Genomic DNA, 16,887 nt, shown 5'->3' with positions numbered 1-16,887 from the left:
TGGAGGATGTTAATGCTCATATCTCCAATAATGAACCTGCTAAACATGACCCAACTCCAAGAGAAAACGAGATGATCCAAAAGACGGTGATAGTCGTTCTGATTCCCCTGATCATGGCAAAAGTGGTACTTCTCGTGGTGGCAAAACCTGTCGTTCGCTGCCAGTTGAGAATGAGATATCTGCCTCCTCTGAATGTGAGGTGGACGGATCTCTGCTCATCGAAACTTTGGCTAGAGAGAAGGGTGTGTATGATCTGGAGGATGCACATGGTGCCTCGAGCTGGCTGGCGACAGTCGGCCCAACTGTGATCCCGGAAAATGTGATACCTGGGTCTGATTCTCACAAAGTGCAGGCAAAAAACAATTCTGTGGTTAATCGCAGTCTATCATATGTTGCGGCTGTTACTAATATTACTCAGGTTGTGGAGGTTGATGGTGAGGTGGACCCGAAGATGAAGATATCTACTGATTATGTGGTTCAACTCCCTTCACCTGACCGTAATGAGGAGATCATACTCACTCCACCACCTGCCCCAGAAGGCGTACACAGATTCAGCAAGCGTAACGCTCGAGGCATGTAGGAAAATGTGGAAGCTAGAGCTGTGAGGATGTCCAATGAGAAATATGTGGCAGGTAACAAACCAAACCTGAACAAAAATTCTTTCGCATTTCTTTCTGATAATGATTTAATGATAAGGGCTTTTAAACTGGGGGTCTGTATCCCGGACAATGACTTTACTTACATTGATGTGCTTCGTGAGTTGGAAAAAGTCAGAGGGAACCTAGAAGAAAAGAATAGTATAGAGGACAATAGGCAGGGCGATGATGATGACATTATTGTCACTAATGGGCTGAGGAAGAAAGCTCTTGTCAACCTTGAATGGTTAGAACAAGATGAAACTATAAATGAACAATGCTCTGCTGGTAGATCCAATAAGAAAAAGCAACGCAGATCTGCGGTTAAGCTCTCTAGGCCTGTGACTAGTAGCCAAAAGAAGAAGAACTCCATAGGGGATGAATTCTGTAACCCTACATTGCCTCCTGGTAGGGTTACTAGGGCTCAGCATCATAAAAAACGTTCTAAATGAAAGGTGTCATATGGAATTCCAGGGGGGTAGGCAAGAAGGGAATGGCCACTTGCCTCTCTGATATGATCAGTGACCATTATGTGGATTTTCTGGGTCTGCAAGAGACCATGAAAAGAAACTTCACTCCTGGATGTTTGAGGAAAATTGATCCCTTTAATATCTTTAGTTGGAACTGGATTCCCTCTGTTGGGAAGGCCGGGGTATCTTATGTGGTATTAGAAATGATAACCTGGATATTGTCTCCTGTGATAAGGGCAAATATATCTTACAGCTAGTGCTGTATGATAAGAAAAAGAAAATCAATTGGGGTTTGTTAATAGTCTATGGGTCTGCTCATGAGGAATTTAAGGAAGAATTCGTTAGTGAGCTTGCTACAATGTGTGGCTGTATGCAAGTCCCGTATATTGTGGGTGGGGACTTTAATATTCTTAGACACTCTGGGGAGAAAAACAAAAAGATGTCTAGTCACAAATCATCTAATATTTTCAACTCCAATATAAATACCCTGGCGCTTAGAGAAATTCATATTAGCGGGCAAGTACACCTGGACTAATAATCAAACTCATCCCACTTTGGAGAAACTTGATCGCATCCTGATGTCTGAATCCTGGGAGGATTTGTTTCCTTTGGTTTCTGTGAGGAAGCTGGTTCAGGAAATCTCAGATCACAACCCCCTGTTGCTGTCCATGGGTGAGGAGGGGCGTGAGGCTCCAAAACCAAGAGAGTTTCGGTTCGACCTAGCTTGGGTGAAAGATGATACATTCCTGCCGTTGGTCTAGAAAATTTGGTCACACAAGGTTTTTTCTTCCAATCCCATCGATGTTTTAAACATCAAGCTCAAGAGGTTTAAGTCGTATTTTAAAGGGTGGGGCTCGGATAGATTTGGCCATGATAAGAAAAGGAAGGAAGATCTTCGGATGGAGCTGGAAAGGTTGGAAGAATTAGAAGAAGAAGCCCCTCTTTCCCCTGAGCTATACAGTAGAAAGATCGATGTCTGTTTTGAACTTCATGAGCTGCTTGTGAGTGAGGAAATTTTTTGGTTACAACAATCACACGAGTGATGGTTGCTCAAAGGGGATTTGAATACTGATTACTTCCATCATATAGTTAATGGGCGTGAATGGAAAAACACGATACACTCCCTTAAGGTTGGTGACATGGAGATAGACGGCACCGATAAATTGATTGCACACGCCACTGAGTTCTATAAAGAACTGTTCGGCCCAGCGCCTGGAAACTAGTTTCACCTGGATCCTGACACACTAGTAGAAAAAGGGGCTTTGGTCCAGGCCAGGTAACCCCATTAGTCCCGGTTCAGGCCGGGGAACCCCGTTAAACATTTTCAAAATCCTCAAAAACCTAATAGAAAAAAAGTTACGGGGCTTTAAGATCTAGAGTGAAAAAAATCGAAAAAAATTCAAACAGTGGGCAAACTGTGGTCAAACAATGGTCAAACTAATTATTCTAGAATATTAGTGTTACTAAATAATTATTTCAGTTATTTCAATTTTGGTCAAATCTGGTCAAACTGTGGTCAAACTATGGTCAAACAATGGTCAAACTAATTATTCAAGAAATATTAGTGTTACTAAAGGCCCTTTTTCTACTAGTGACACATAGGCATCGGAGGAAAAGCTTAGTGAGAAGGATAACACCGACCTGTGCAGAGAGTTCTCAAAGAGGCCCTTTTTGACATGGCCCCCAATAGGGCCCCAGGACCTGATAATATCCCGGTAGAATTCTACCAAATGTGCTGGGATATAGTCAAAGATGATATCATGGCCTTGTTTAGACACTTTCACCAAGGGACGTTGGATGTTCAGCGGTTGAACTACGGGATCATCACGCTGCTTCCGAAGCTCTCCGGGGCTAACAAAATCCAACAGTTCAGACCCATTTGCTTACTTAGATGCCCCTATAAGCTTATCACAAAAGTCCTAGATCGCCGAGTCTCGGTTTATGCTGACAAGCTAATTAGTCCAGTCCAAAATGCCTTTGTCAAAGGGAGGAACATTATGGATGGTGTGCTCTCGCTTCATGAAATCCTTAATTACACATATGTGAAAAAGTGGGTTGGTGTGGTGTTGAAACTGGACTTTGAGAAAGCATATGATAAGGTTAACTAGGATTTCTTATTAGAATGCCATAAGCTGCGGGGATTTAATGAAACCTAGTGTGGGTGGATTAGCCAGATTCTTTGGAATGGCACGGTAAATTGAGTAATAGTGTGGGGCCGTACTTCCATAGTGCAAAAGGGGTACGGCAAGGCGACCCTCACTCCCCATTCCTGTTTAATTTAGCTGCTGAATGCCTCAGGAAAATGATGAAGAATGCCCAGCGTAATAATGTGCTGGTTGGCTTAGCTGCGGATCTGATCCCTGATGGAGTTGCGGTTCTTCAATATGCAAATGACACAATTATCTGTCTTGAACATGACATCGACAAAGCAGTCAACCTGAAGTTGTTGCTGTACATGTTTGAAATGATGTCTGGGTTAGAAGTCAATTTTCAAAGAAAAAAATGAGATTTTAACTGTGGGGGGAGATGATGCTGTGATTAAGCAATATGCCGACCTCTTCAATTGTGATATAGGCAGCTTTTTTAGAGTTATGTCGAATATAGTGTACGAGTTAGGTTACAGTTGGACTCTGAGTAGTATTGTGTTTACATAGGATATGGAGTTGTGTCCTAGTAGGACATGTGTATTCTAGGCCTCTCATGTATAACGGGGGTAGACACATGATGTAACCTATGCCAACATAATAGCACCGGAACGCAGGGCGACCGGGTGCGGTATTGTAGTAGTGTCATGGGGAGGAGCGTCCGTAGTCAGGCCCCGAAGATGTAGCCATATCGGTGAACCTCGTTAACAAATCTCGATGTTGTACTCGTGTGATTGCTTGATCCTCAGATAATCGATGGTATGCCTCGGATTTATTCTAACAAGTGTTATCATAGCTAGGTTACGAGAAGGCTGCGGATTCATTGATCTAAAGAAAATATCGAGTTTGAGATGCAGCCACTGTGGCGTGGTTTTGGGCGAGATTAGAAAAAAGCAAATCAGCGGCTCGTGCGCACACAAGGCTTGACGTGCGGCAATGGATCCCGGGGATTGATCGGGCGAGCGTTCGGCTGTCAGACACGTGCAAGCGGCAGGCAGGACGTGCGGCGATCGCTCAACGTTTCGACGGGCGAGCGTACAACCGTGGCAGGCTGGCCGCGTGAGGCGTTGGAGCAGGATCGGATCAGACCGGAGGCGCGTGCAGCCGTGTAGCATTGGGCTGCTCGGGTATACGCGTGTACGCGGACGCGGAGTCCGGCGACCGGCGGTGGAAGGCAGGAGGCGTACAAGCTGTGTATTGCGTACTGGGTACGAGATTTGGCTGAGACAAAAAAAAGAAGAGGATCGAGTCCTCATGTGACACAGAAAGGCAGTAGCAGATTGAGTCGGAGGAAATATCCATCGTCTATGTGCATCCATCCGAAAGAGGCAGGACAAAGCAAAGCTAGCGTCGGGTGTTACAAGCGGAGCTATCACATGAAGGGAGATTGCTCATGTATTTTTTACAGGGTCAACCGTACGAAGATCCATTGCGTCAACGGTTACCTGGTTTGAGGTGGAGAGGTTCTACGGAATTGAAAACCTTGGGTTATGGCAGACACGGGTGAAAAATTATTGGCGCGACAAGGATGCTTGAAGGCGTTGCAGGAAGTCATGTCAGCTAAGATGAAATATCATGTGATGGATAGAAATTTGCGGAAGACAGTTTGGGGGCCTCGAGTGTGTCACGCAGTCGAACAAGTTCGGCTTGGTCGGACTAATCAGTCTGACGGATCGACGCAAATCGGTTGGTACAGAAGACGGTGGTGGGATCGGCGACGACGACATAGAAGCGTGATGCTGATGGTGACCGACTTTTGGGCGTGGAAACACGTGGTGCACATGCCCGAGGCTTGTGCGGCTTCGACAAGACTATGGCGCGTGGTTGATTCAAGGTGATGTACACACGGAGCTTGAAATCAACGAGGCGTGAGGGTGGATAAATCATCTACCATGGAGTCATGTTGAAGGTGGAGCTGGATTGAGAGGCACGGTGTAAGGATCTAGAGAATCGAAGCCTATTCAGCAGGCGGGAAAAAGCAAGGGATACGTAATTCGGATTGGAGCCCAGTGGTCTGATGGAAGCGTGAAACTCGTCATCGGTTGGTGATGATCGGTGGTACTCTGCAGTGGGGGTTGAGTGGTGTGGTTTCGCGACCCTTGAGACTCGACCGGGACAGCGGAGGCTCGACGCGGTTATAGCGGCGAGGCGTGCGGTACGCACGAGGCATGGAGACGGGTCAGGACTCTGGTGGTCATACATGTGGTGAGGCAACTGCGAATTTGACTCGGGATGACTACAAGCAATAGTGAAATTCCTTCAAGTTTCAAACAGGAAGTCAAGAAAGGAGCAATGGTGTTCAGTTCAGGTAACTCTTATGTGTGACACCCAATATGTGAGTTGTTCACTTTCACGCAGGTCAGTGATCGGTGTGTGATGAAGTTGGACGGATACTCTGGAAGTTGGGAGTATAGACTAGAGTAAAGAGGAACTTAATTTTGCTCGAGTGTTGACCGTGGTCAAGAAAAGAAGGGACTACAAGTTGCAGGTGGAGACATATGGAGTCTTTGGAGTAGCAGCGGTACTCATGGGATAAACTCAAATCCAATGTACATGGAAGTTTGATGCATTGACGAATTCAAGGTGGTGGAGAATATTCGTCAAGGTGAAGTTTGTTAGAGTTGTGTCGAATATAGTGTACGAGTTAGGTTACAGTTGAACTCTGAGTAGTATTGTGTTTAGATAGGATATGAAGTTGTGTCCTAGTAGGACACTTGTATTCTAGGCCTCTCATATATAGCGGGGGTAGACACACGATGTAACCTATGCCAACATAATAGCACCGGAATGCAGGGGAAGCCGGCGTCATGTGCCGGTGTCCAGGGCGACCGAGTGCGGTATTGTAGCGGTGTCATGGGGAGAAGCGCCCGTAGGCAGGCCCTGGGGATGTAGCCATATCGGTGAATCTCGTTAACAAATCTCGGTGTTGTGCTCGTGTGATTGCTTGATCCTCGGATGATCGACGGTATGCCTCGGATTTATTCTAAGATATCTGGGCATGCCTGTTAGTTATACCACCCTCAGAAACTCTGATTGGGAGTTCATTGTCTGCAAATATCTAAAAAGATTTGAAGCTTGGGTGGGTAATGTTGCCTTCATGGGAGGGAGACACACTTTATTAGACTCTGTTGTCACCCAGATATCACTGTACCATATATCTATGTGGCTGATGAACAAAACGTTCATTGAAAGATTGGATAAGCATAGAAGAAGATTCTTCTGACAAGGGTGTAACAAGAAAAAAATATATTATCTTGTGAAATGGAGCAGAATCTGCAGATCCAAAGAGAAGGGTGGTCTGGGGATTAAGGACGTGCGCAAACAGAACATTAGTCTGATGGTAAAACGGTGGTGGAAGCTTGAAACACAAAATGGGGTGTGGAAAAACATTGTTCGTGCTCGTTACTTGCGGAATAGGACAGTAGCTAATGTTGGCCTAAGATTTTCTGACTCTCCTTGTTGGAAAGCCCTGCTAAAAGTCAAGGAAATTTATATGGCTAGTAGAAAAATTGATATCGAATCTGGAAACATTGCTAGGGTGTGGAGTGATCCTACTAACGGACTGCTTCCGTTCAAGGATCAATACCCTCAACTTTTTGATATTTGCAATACCCCTGAATGTACTATCAAACAAGTGTTTAATGTGGAAGCGGATTCCATTTTCAGACGAAGGCTCACTCCTGTTCTATTTGAACAATGGGGGGTCATTTTAGATACAGTTAACAAACTTCCTCTTACTGACAAAGAGGATTGAGTGGTTTGGAACCTGAACCAGAATGGTAAATTTAGCACCAAATCTGTTTATAAGTGGCTTGAAAAACCTCTCAATGGGTGTCATTATAAATGGATCTGGAAGGCTAAAATTCCACTCAAGATCAAAATTTTTATGTGGCAACTCTTGCAAGACGCGGTGCTGACTAGACAGGTGATGCGCCATAGGAAATGGCCTAGGAACCCTGTATGTTCATTTTATAACGAAATAGACTTCTCAGCACCTGTTCTTTACATGTTCGGTCGCTAGGGTGGTGTGGCGATCTATTGGGGGTGGCTATTGGCACCGATAAGTGTCCTGATAACTACTGGCAATTCTTTGCTTGGTGCTATTCCTTCCTTCCAGGAGGGGATAAATTCTATACGATCTGGCTCGTTCGCAATAAGGCTACTTTTGAGAAAAAGCAAATTAAGTCTTCTTTTGAATTCGTGCTCCCTATGTGCTCTTTTCTTTTATATTGGACAGGGCTGCAGAAAGGTGATGATACTGACAAGCTACGCTCAGGTGCCGAGATGATCAGGACCAGCACGATGCAGCTGACGAGGCTTTGCGCGACTGCCGCCCAGCCGATTGGAGGAGCTTGAAGAACGTTGTGGTCCCATGCTGCTTTGAAGCGGATGAAGTGGGCGTGCTGCTAGGAGGGCCATCATCTTCATAGTAGCTTTTCCTTTACGTTTATGATCTTTTGGTGTGTTGGCATGTATCTCTCTTTGGGTTTGTTGGAGCTTGGTACTCTTGAACTGTAGGTGTTATCAGGTTTTCGCCCCACAGCGTTTGGGTCGACGGCGACCGAATGGCAGTGGGTTTCCTGGTAGCTTGAACTCGCCTTACCTCTTTCCCTCCTCCTGACTCTGTATTCGGAATTGGTTGTATTTCTGTTGTTTGCAATGGAAAAGGGTAATGCCCGGTTCAAAAAATGTGTTTTAGTTCGTGTAGAAAAAGTTTGGAGTATGTTGAATGGATATTCCGGCAAGGTGCTTCCCAAGGTACTGGTCTTTAGTTATATGCAAAGTACTAAAATTATGACATGATGTGTGGCTGTACGATGCTAAATTCTGCAATACTACTGATAAAAAGGGAGCGAGGGCTCAAAGCGCTCAAATGAACCCTGCAAATAATAATATGAGTCTATGAGACTCTCACTTACCATCCCCTTCCGACTTGTGATTTCCACTTATTTATTTGAACCTTATGGTTTCCTCCTGAGTTCACCCCTTGATTATATCAGTTTTGGACAATGTGGGTTTAGATGAAGTGGCATCCCCATGCACTATGACGATCGTGAACAGCTAGTCGCACCATGTCTGATTTGATTTTTTTCATTTTGTTTATCTTGGCAGTGACTTGATTTAATTTCCACTCTAGCAACACTTGCGCTACCTAGCTGCATGAAGAAAAAAGAGGAAGGATGTGTGAGAGAGAGAGTGAGAAGGTGGTGGGTGTGAGAGACGATGGACCCGTTACTACCATATATCTGATCGAATGAGCAACCCCGCGTGAGCAGGAGCGCGGGGATGGTCAGGACACCGCCGGCAAAACCCTCGAGAAAACCCTGGTCGTACGGCCGCATGGATGGAATTGAAAGAGGCTGATTGATCGATGGGGCGGAACAGGTGCAAATGGCCAGATGAGTGGAGAGTGTGATGGATGCAGAGCTCAACTTGAACAAGAGCAGGTCGGCCAGGGTTTTTTTGTTAGAGGCTGGGATGTCGCTGGAGTAGTACACTCCTATACCTCCGTACCGAACATCTCGATGGTGCTTGCTTGCCGCCGCTGCCTTGCCACTTTGCTCGTGTGCACCACTGCCTAGTGTGCCCGCGCCACGGAGACCTCCTTCCGATCGAGTTAGTCAAGCGGATTCTAGTCTTGAAAAGAACACAGCCCTCAGCCCACCGGATTGCCTGGGTCGCGCTGGCGTCTAGCTTCCTTCCTTGCACTGCTCGGATTCCGAGCCCGATCGAGTACAGAGCGAGAAGGTCCGTCCGTTGCCCAACATGCATCATCGTCCATGGGCTCGCTAGTGCTAGTATATATAAAAGGCTTTCGCTACGCAACAAAATCTCCAAGAGAGGCCATCGCGAGCAACCAACCTTCTCGGCGAGAACACGTCGCGCGAGACCTGCTCGTAAATCAATCGATCGGCCCCTCGCCCGACGACCAAGAACATGGAGGCGAGGCAGCATGCCGGCGGCGGCGCGGCCCCGTGCGCCAACGGCTGCGGGTTCTTCGGCGACGGCGCGGCCACAAACGATCTCTGCTCCAACTGCTACAAGGAACGGCAGCAGCTGCTGGACCTCATGGCCTTTGACGCCGCCGTCATGTCCGGCCTGAGGTCGCTGAAGCTGGCGAAAGCTGGAGGCGAGGAGAAGACGCCCGAGAAGACGGCGGGGGCTACGAAGAACCGATGCAATGCGTGCCAGCAAAAGGTGGGCCTGCTGGGATTTGTGTGCCGGTGGTGGGCCACGGCCACCTGCTGCGGCGCGCACCGCCATGCCGACGCACACGTCTGCTTCTTCGACTACATGGCAGCCGGCCGCGAGCAGGTCACGCGCAAGAACCCGCTTCTCGTCGCGCCCAAGATGTCCAGGATTTCTTGTTTTTAATGAAAAGAAGGTTAAACTCTGCATCAATCGATGCATGCAATCATCATTATTAAATATTTCATAAAGATCTGAAAAGATCATACATTAATTCACTCCAAGTCACTACCCATCCTTACAAACTCGATAATATGGAGTGCTCTCACTCCCCATATATAAAACCGGTGTCATCGTCAATCCATCCACATAACGTATCGGAACCAACAGTCGGTGCAAAAAATCTAAAACGCACACGTTTTAGAAACCGTCATCAGCATCGGGCCACTGACTCATCTTCAGAAAAGAGATCCGCATCATCCTTATGAGTCCGGACATCGAGGATTTGAATGCTTGCTTCTACCCATGATATGTACCTCACGCTGTGCTGACTCTTGCAGGAGACGCCCTAGAGATGAACTGTGGAATTAGTATGTGTTTGATTGCGTCTCCCTTGTTTCTACCTTTGTGGCGAGGAGGCTGTGTGTAATAACTAGCTAAACGATGGGCCTGTATTTTTTCCATCAAGTTAAATTCATATAAATATCCATTACGTTCTTCGCAAGTTGATACGCATCATGCATTGGGATGATAAACTGCCCGAATCTCTCATCCGATCTAACTCCTATGCCATTTGATTAATCAAACCAAAAAATGAAAATAAAAAATCCCATTAGTCTGCGCAAAATCCAACAGGGTAACAGTTAGATCGATGAGATTTAGTTATTTCTCATTTAGATGAGAGCTAGCCATGCTCTAAATTACCAACTTTGGCTGGTCAATCAGTCCACCACATCCGGATCCAATCGGCAGATTCCGGAAGAATTATGAGGTGCTACAACGGCAAAAGAAATGCGTCTCGATGGCCTTGTGCAGCGAAACGACTCTTTCGCGGTCGATCGCTGCAGCGAGCGAATCTTTTCTTACGGCAACATCAGCGAAGGAAGTAGGACCCACCAGGTGGGATTGATGAACCAAGTCAAAAGTCTGGCTCCGTGAAATCAGTTGATGGGGCCCACTGTCTCCTACCATAAATCTCTCTGGCCCCGTGATTTCAACCGGTGGGGGGCCCGCTGCGTCATTTAATTAACCCTCACCCAGATTTGTTTAAGGAAACTTGACTTTGTTTAGACTGCTGTCCGAAATCGGGCGTTGGAACGAGCGCGCGCGGAATAGCCATGCAGATGGGCGTGTCTCCTTTCCTTGTGAGAGGCCGTAAATAATCGATCCATCCGATCCGAGCATCAGTCGCTGGCTGGATTTGCATCCATGCTTGGGCCAGCCTTTGCGCGCAAGTGCTCCATCCGTAGCTCTTCATCCTTGAAATCCACATGCATGACATGCAGCGAACCACACACTACATCTGCTGCGCTTGCCTGCTAGCAGGAGAAACTACTCCCTCTCTACAGAAATATAAGAGCAAAATACTTTTGTATTTCTTTATAAAGGGAGTAATTACTAATGTTGCAACAACAACAACAACAACAACAACAACAACAACAACAACAACAACAAACTGTAACACAGCGTGCAACTGTAAAATAGCTTTAATAAGCCCCCGCGACGTCCCCGCTCGGGTGACACGGGAGGAGCTCCAAACCTAGCCACCAGGTCCGGCCGTACCTCCCTCCCCCCCCCTTTGTTTGCGCGGGAGGAAGCTGCCGGGCTAAGCCAGGGCGGCCGATGTCGATGGCGCAGGCCCTCTTCCCTCTCGCATCGGTGGTCAGGTGGTGCAGGACAACCAAGGGCGCGTGGGGCAACCCCAGATTTGGGTCGCGACAGAGCGGCGGCTTGCTACCGGCGATGGCGCTCGACGGCAACGTGGTGTTGAGTGGTTGCGGCGAAGCTGGGAGGGCTGGTGGTGTTGCACGAGGAAGTGCAGTGCGGGATGGTCTGTGACTAGATCCAACTGGATTTGGCTCCAGTGGCCCGGCGTGTGGCGCAGAGGAGGCGGCCGCCCGGCGGGGTTCTCGGCTATGAGATGGATCACGTCGGCGGGTGATGGCCTCTCACGCTGGTAGTGGCCGTCAGGTGGCGCTGCTGTCCACGGTGGCTAGGCGGTGGCGCTGCTTGATACGTCTCCGCCGTATCTATTTTTCCAAACACTTTTGCCCTTTGTTTGGACTCTAAGTCGCATGATTTGAATGGAACTAACCCGGACTGACGCTGTTTTCAGCAGAATTGTCATGGTGTTATTTTTGTGCAGAAATAAAAGTTCTCGGAATGACCTGAAAATCATTATTTTGGAATATATAAAAAATACTGGAAGGAAGATCCACGTCAGGGGGCCTCCACCTGTCCACGAGGGTGGGGACGCGCCCTACCCCCTGGGCGCGCCCCCTGCCTCGCAGGCCCCCTGACGCTCCACCGACCTCAACCCTGAGTCCATATATTCACTTTCGGGGAGAAAAAACCAGGGAGAAAGAATCATCGCGTTTTACGATACGGAGCCGTCGCCAAGCCCTAAACTCTCTCGGGAGGGCTGACCTGAAGTCCGTTCGGGGCTCCGGAGAGGGGAATCTGTCGCCATCGTCATCATCAACCATCCTCCTTCACCAATTTCATGATGCTCACCGCCGTGCGTGAGTAATTTCATCGTAGGCTTGCTGAACGGTGATGGGTTGGATGAGATTTATCATGTAATCGAGTTAGTTTTGTTAGGGTTTGATCCCTAGTATCCACTATGTTCTGAGATTGATGTTGCTATGACTTTGCTATGCTTAATGCTTGTCACTAGGGCCCGAGTGCCATGATTTCAGATCTGAACCTATTATGTTTTCATCAATATATGAGAGTTCTTGATCCTATCTTGCAAGTCTATAGTCACCTATTAAGTGGTATGATCCATTAACCCCGAAGTGACAATAAACGGGATACTTAACGGTGGTGACCGTAGTTTGAGAAGTTCATGTATTGACTATGTGTTAATGCTTTGGTTGGGTACTCTATTAAAAGGAGGCCTTAATATCCCTTGGTTTCCGCTAGGACCCCGCTGCCACGGTACTCTATTAAAAAATGTCATGCAAGTTCTTTTCCATAAGCACGTATGACTATATTCAGAATACATGCCTACATTATATTGATGAACTCGAGCTAGTTCTGTGTCACCCTAGGTTATGACTGTTACATGATTGATCGCATCTGACATAATTCTCTATCACCGATCCATTGCCTACGAGCTTTCCAGATATTGTTCTCTACTCATTTACTTTTTCGTTGCTATTTTTACCATCACTATAAAACCCAAAAATATTACTTTTGCTACCGTTACCACTACTATCATATTACTTTGCTACTAAATACTTTGCTACAGTTATTAAGTTTCCAGGTGTTGTTGAATTGACAACTCAGCTGCTAATACTTGAGAATATTCTTTGGCTCCCCTTGTGTCGAATCAATAAATTTGGGTTGAATACTTTACCCTCGAAAACTGTTGCGATCCCCTATATTTGTGGGTTATCAAGACTATTTTATGGCGCCGTTGCCGGGGAGCATAGTCTATTCCTTGAGTCACTTGGGATTTATATCTGCTTATCATTATGAAGAACTTGAAAGATCCAAGAATTAAGATTTATCCCTCAACTACGAGGGAAGGTAAGGAACTGCCATCTAGCTCTGCACTAGATTCACCTTCTGTTTTGAGTAAGCTTGCGACACCTAAACCTACTTCTGCTATTAATTCTGATATGCGCATGTTATTGATGATGCCACTTCTGCTATGCATGATACTGCTACCTCTTGAGCACTGCGTTGGATTTCCCCGAAGAGGAAGGGATGATGCAGCAAAGTAGCATAAGTATTTTACTCTGTTTTTGAGAACCAAGGTATGAATCCAGTAGGAGGCTACGCTCGAGTCCCTCGTACCTACACAAAAACAATAGCTCAATGAAACCAACGCGCTTAGGGGTTGTCAATCCCTTCACGGTCACTTACGAAAGTGAGATCTGATAGAGATGATAAATAATATTTTTTTGGTATTTTTGGTATAGAGATGCAAACTAAATAAAGTAAAAGCAAAGCAATAGTAAAGTGATGGAGATTGATATGATGAGAAAGAGACCTGGGGGCCATAGGTTTCACTAGTGGCTTCTCTGAAGAGCATAAGTATTCTACGATGGGTGACCAAATTACTGTTGAGCAATTGACAGAATTGAGCATAGTTATGAGAATATCTAAGTATGATCATGTATATAGGCATCACGCCCGAGACAAGTAGACTGAAACGATTCTGCATCTACTACTATTACTCCACTCATCGATCGCTATCCAGCATGCATCTAGAGTATTAAGTTAAAAACAGAGTAACGACTTAAGCAAGAGGACATGATGTAGAGGGATAGTTTCATGCAATATGATAAAAATCCCATCTTGTTATCCTCGATGGCAACAATACAATACGTGCCTTGCTACCCGTTCTGTCACTGGGAAAGGACACCGCAATATTGAACCCAAAGCTAAGCACTTCTCCCATGACAAGAACAACCAATCTAGTAGGCCAAACCAAACTGATAATTCAAAGAGACTTGCAAAGATAACCAATCATACATAAAAGAATTCGGACAAGATTCAAATATTATTCATAGATAGACTTGATCATAAACCCACAATTCGTCGGTCTCAACAAACACACCACAAAAAGAAGATTACATCGAATAGATCTCCGCGAGAGAGGGGGAGAACATTGTATTGAGATCCAAAAAGAGAGAAGAAGCCATCTAGCTACTAGCTATGGACCCGTAGGTTTGAAGTAAACTACTCACACTTCATTGGAGGGGCTTGGATGATGATGTAGAAGCCCTCCGTGATCGATGCCTCCTCCGGCGGAGCTCCGCAACAGGCCCCAAGATGGGATCTCGTGGATACAGAAAGTTGCGGCGGTGGAATTAGGTTTTTGGCTCCGTCCCCGATTGTTTGGGGGTACGTGGATATATATAGGAAAAAGAAGTACGTTTTTGAAGGTTTCATTCCGTTTGGACTCGGTTTGATATTCCTTTTCTTCGAAACCCTAAAACAGGCAAAAAACAACATTTCTGGGCTGGGCCTCCCGTTAATAGGTTAGTCCCAAAAATAATATAAAAGTGGAAAATAAAGCCCAATAATATCTAAAACAGTAGATAATATAGCATGGAGCAATCAAAAATTATAGATACGTTGGAGACGTATCAAATACTTATGATGAAACTACTTATATGCTTGATACTACTTTGCCACTTGGTGAATTTCTTGATGAACAACTTGCTAGGGCTAGAGAGACTGAACTTATTGAAACTGATAATATTGATGAGAGTGATGATGAAGATTCTCCTCTTAGATATGACTTACATGTTCTGCCTGAGGGCTATGTTATGGATGAAGAAACTGCTAGAGACTTTCTTACTTGCAATGATAGGAGTGATCTTAAGAAATTATTAGCTAAGCTAAAACAAAAGATTCTGAATGCTAGAATGAAATATGATCCTGCTTATGCTACTTCACCTATCTTTGATACTGATAAAGATTGTGAATTCTCTGTCGACCCTGAGATAATTACTTTGGTTGAATCTGATCCTTTTTATGGCTATGCATATGAAATTGTTGTGGCACATCTTACTAAATTAAATGATATAGCTACCCTATTCACTAATGATGAGAGAACATACTACTTTTATATCCTTAAATTATTACCGTTCTCATTAAAGGGTGACACTAAGATATGGCTTAATTCTCTTGATCCTGCTTGTGTGCGTAGTCCCGAGGATATGATTTATTACTTCTCTGCTAAATATTTCCCCGCTCATAAGAAACATCTGCTTTAAGGGAAATATATAATTTTGTGCAAATTGAAGAAGAGTCTCCCACAAGCTTAGGGGAGGCTTCTCCAGTTACTTAATGCTTTGCCTGATCATCCTCTTAAGAAAAATGAGATACTTGATATCTTTTATAATGGACTAACCGATGATTCCAGAGACCACCTGGATAGTTGTGCTGGTTGTGTTTTCAGGGCTTCCAGAGTCTCCTACTAAGTTTGCTAGCCAATGCTTAGATGTGTTTGATAACTTTATGGTTAAACAAGAAAACTTCAATGCTTATTTTGGTAGAGAATTAAAACGCAATGCTTATATGATATAACACTTGAGTGATTATATGGCTAATGTTAAGGGTGAACTAAAACTTATTAGTAAACATGCTTCTATGGTAACCACTCAAGTAGAACAAGTACTTAAAGTTAAGAATGATTTGCTCAATGAATTAAATAATAAGAATGATTTTGCTATTAGAGTGGCTAGTAGAACTGGTAAAATGACTCAGGAACCTTTGTATCCTGAAGGCCATCCTAAGAGAATTGAGAAAGATTCTTAGAGAACTAATATTGATGCGCTTAGTCCTTCTAAAAGAAAGAAAAAGAAAAATGATAGTACTTTGCATGCTTCTAGTGAACCTGTTGTTGACACACCTGAGAATCCCAATGATATTTCTATTTCTAATGCTGAAACACAATCTGCTAATGAACATGAACCGAGTGATAATGCTAATATCGATGTTCATGTTGATGCTCAACCTAGCAATGATAATGATGTAGAGATTGAACCTGATATTGACCTTGATAACCCACAATCAAATAATCAACATTATGATAAGAGAGACTTTGTTGCTAGGAAGCATGGTAAGGAAAGAGAACCATGGGTTCAGAAACCCATGCCTTTTCCTCCTAAACCATCTAAGAAAAAGGATGATGAGGATTTTGAGAGGTTTGCTGAAATGATTAGACCTATCTTTTTGCGTATACGATTAACTGATATGCTCAAAATGAATCGTTATGCTAACTATACGAAAGAAATTGTTACAAATAAAAGAAAGATACCGGAGGCTGAAATTTCCACCATGCTTGCTAATTACACTTTTAGGGGTGGAATACCAAAGAAGTTAGGAGATCCAGGAGTACCCACTATACCTTGCTCCATTAAAAAAAACTATGTTAAAACTGCTTTATGTGATCTTGGAGCCGGTGTTAAGGTTATACCTCTCTTTTTATATCGTAGACTTGATTTGAATAAGTTGAGACCTACTAAAATATCTTTGCAAATGGCTGACAAATCAATTGATATACCTGTCGGTATTTGTGAGGATGTGCCTGTTGTGGTTGCAAACGTTACTATTTTAACGGACTTTATTATTCTTGATAATCCCGAGGACAATAATATGTCTATTATTCTTGGAAGACCTTTTTTGAATACTGCAGGGGCTGTCATTGATTGCACCAAAGGCAATGTCAGTTTCATGTTAATGGTAATGAGCATACGGTACTGTTCC

The 16,887-nt window shown here is 44.8% G+C and overlaps 1 protein-coding gene across 1 annotated transcript; it reads left to right on the top strand.

Annotated features, from left to right (window-relative positions):
* The first annotated feature begins 9,186 nt into the window (after positions 1-9,186).
* On the top strand, positions 9,187-9,624 carry LOC125512248 (zinc finger A20 and AN1 domain-containing stress-associated protein 10-like). The gene has a single exon (XM_048677344.1). The coding sequence runs from the start codon at positions 9,187-9,189 to the stop codon at positions 9,622-9,624; it is 438 nt and encodes a 145-aa protein (XP_048533301.1).
* Positions 9,625-16,887: the final 7,263 nt, after the last annotated feature.

This window comes from Triticum urartu, chromosome 6A (genome assembly GCF_056163025.1).
Source record: "Triticum urartu cultivar PI428250 chromosome 6A, HENAU_Tu73, whole genome shotgun sequence".
NCBI lineage: Eukaryota > Viridiplantae > Streptophyta > Magnoliopsida > Poales > Poaceae > Triticum > Triticum urartu.
The sequence above is the reverse complement of the archived record's forward strand: the minus strand, read 5'-3'. Positions and strand labels throughout refer to the sequence as shown.

What these genes read in the sequence shown, in the direction of transcription:
- LOC125512248 (XM_048677344.1), top strand. Translation starts at nt 9,187, where the DNA reads ATGGAGGCGAGGCAGCATGCCGGCGGCGGCGCGGCCCCGTGCGCCAAC.